The sequence below is a fragment of the Charadrius vociferus genome, unplaced genomic scaffold (assembly GCF_000708025.1).
Source record: "Charadrius vociferus isolate BGI_N301 unplaced genomic scaffold, ASM70802v2 scaffold7, whole genome shotgun sequence".
Taxonomy (NCBI): Eukaryota; Metazoa; Chordata; class Aves; order Charadriiformes; family Charadriidae; genus Charadrius; species Charadrius vociferus.
In genome coordinates this window covers 7643611-7646036 of record NW_009649308.1, presented here as the reverse complement: position 1 = coordinate 7646036, position 2426 = coordinate 7643611, and the positions used below count along the sequence as shown (strand labels likewise).

Here is a 2426-nt window from a genome sequence, read left to right as displayed (position 1 = left end):
GAATGGAAGTAAAAAGCAAGCGAACAATTTGGTAATTTAGATGCATATTTTGCTTGCAGCATGCTGAGTCAACTGTTTACCTGTTAGTAGGAAAGCGGCTAAAGTAAAATATCGTCTTGGTTAGGTTAATACCACGTGAGGAGCTGTAGGACGGGGAGGAAAGTAGGGCAGCTTGTTTTGGAACTTGTGCTGAAGAACAAATAAAAACCCCCAATGTACACACTCGGTTACCATATGTCGCGCTTATCATAAAAGGCATCTCGGTGTTATTTCTTTGCAGGGATGCTTGAACTCCACGGAGGCAGACTTCCCCGTTGAAGAAAGCGCATGCCAGAGGTTCTGGGGTTGCCTTTGGTGAGACGAGCTTGCGTGCCTGTTGAGGCAGCTCCGGCGGGCGGCGAGCTCGCTCCTTCCCGTGCTTGCCTGTTTGATTGACGTTGGCTTCCAAATTGCTGCGACTGTGCCTGAAGGAAAGCGAAGGAGCATAATTTTGCTGAGAGAATTTTCCTGGCAGGGGGAGGCATGCGATGCAGAAAAACGTGCCAGCGAAGAGCCTGGAAGTGCAAGTCCAGGTGCTAATGCGGCTTCCACCCCAAGCCATGCTGTTGTGAAGTCCTTTTTCTCCAGCCCCATCTTGCTCAGCGCACCGGGGCGGGCTGCACGGGGGCTGCCCATGGCATTGCAGCAGTCTGGGCTGGATTAGTTCCTGGTGTTTCGTTGCTGCAGCTGCCTGAAGAACTGGAGAAGAGTGCAGGGAAGATGTTGGACTTGAGCTTCCTGACCGAGGAGGAGTATGAGAAGCTGATGAAGGTTCTGCAGAGAGATGCGGAGCTGAAGAAGAAGGATGGGGATCGCATCAGGTGAGAGAGCATGCAATGACAGCAGGACATGAGCTTCCACTGGGGGGATTTTTGTACTTCTTTTAGAGAGGAGAGCGTGTGTGTGTGTTTGTGTGTGTGTGCAAGAGGAGAGGTGCAGGCTGCAGCAGCATTGTCCCTTCTTGCTCAGATCCTGACGGATCTTTTAATTGCAGCTCCTGCTTTCTCAGCCATCCTGCTGTCTCCGCTGTCCTCTCTCTGCAGGACTGCAGGGCTGACCCTCCTTTTGAGTTAATCAGCAGCCCTCAGAGACGCCAAGGGAGATCATCTGGGGAGGAAGATGCTGATTTCTCCATGTCAGAGGTCCGAGTGGGGGAGTAGCTGCTACCTTGTTTTCCCCACTCAGTAGCACAGAAAATCCATAGTGTTTTAAAATGAGACTTTACATCCCCGTCTCTGCTTTGTGTCCCTCTGGTGCTCTTTGAGGTGGGGGTGTGTGCAGCATCCATCGTTCAGGCAGAGAGGGGCAGTGAGAGGCTATGTGATCTGCCAAAGGTTTGCGGGGAGCCCTTGCAGAGCCAGAAATCGCTCTCAGTTCAGCTCACTTCCCACTGGCCATCCTGGAGCTCGGGTCTGGCTGATGGGGATTGCTTGTTGCTGCTGTCACTTTTTAAATGCCAGCCATTAGACCATCTGGGTTGACAGTATGCACCAGGCTCGGGAAGCTGGCACCAAACCCTCCACGGCAAGAAATCAGTAGTTCAGTGAGTGTGGATGGCCCTGTTCCAGTTTACCCCTGTTAAGGATGTGAGTCTTTGACTCGCTGTTGAGCCAGAGAAGAGTAAGCCCCATGTAGGAGGGGTGCTCGGGGCTCGAAGGGGGAGTGGGTGGCTTGGCAGCAGGCTGCGGAGAGCCTGTGAGCCCTGGCCTCTGCTCGGGGCTGAGAGCTGGGGAAAACAGGACTGGTGGTGGCATGCAAGCAGCTTGAGGTGTATGTGTCTGCATGCTCTTACATCTCCTCTGAATTGAAACCAGGTTTCAAAATGGTTTTCTCTTTTTTTTCTTCTTTTTTTTTTTTTCTTCATTTTCTGAAATGCAGTAAAATTTCTGCTCTGCAGTGGAGGTTTGGGGGAAAGAGCGTTTAGTTTTTTCTGGTTTGTTTCACTTCTCTTTGGAAGCTGTTGCACAGAAAGCTTTCATCTGGGAGTGAAGTGAGTGAGATCCTAACCGAGGTGATGCCAGGTCCCCCTTGCTGTCAGCATGGCCCTTCGCAGTAAGACCTTTGGTGTGAGTGTGGACATGTTTGGCTCCAACACAACCTGCCTGCTGGGCGAAATGAAGTCAGTGGCATTACACTGATCTGGTGTCAGCTAGATTAAAATATGTTCCTACATCTCCTCTGGCGCAGCACCTCGAGACCCCCACGGGGGCAGACGCAGCCCTGAGCTAGATGGGAGCTGTGCAGGTCCCTCGCTGTCAGTCCTGCTGGGTCCCCCAGCGCTGCCTGTGGAGCCTTGAGCCCGGTTATCCCATACCTGCTCCCTTCTGGCCTTTAGGTAGCCAAATGTGACCCTTCAAGGCTCCATGGGTATCTGGGGGTTTGCCCCC

The 2426-nt window shown here is 52.5% G+C and overlaps 1 protein-coding gene across 1 annotated transcript in view; it reads left to right on the top strand.

Annotated features, from left to right (window-relative positions):
• The first annotated feature begins 759 nt into the window (after positions 1-759).
• Positions 760-2426, top strand: part of LOC104290213 (synaptotagmin-like protein 2) — a 24154-nt gene continuing 22487 nt past the window's right edge. The window contains exon 1 of the mRNA XM_009889288.1: positions 760-860. Coding sequence (XP_009887590.1) covers positions 760-860 — 101 coding nt within the window. The remainder of the gene's footprint in view (positions 861-2426) is intronic.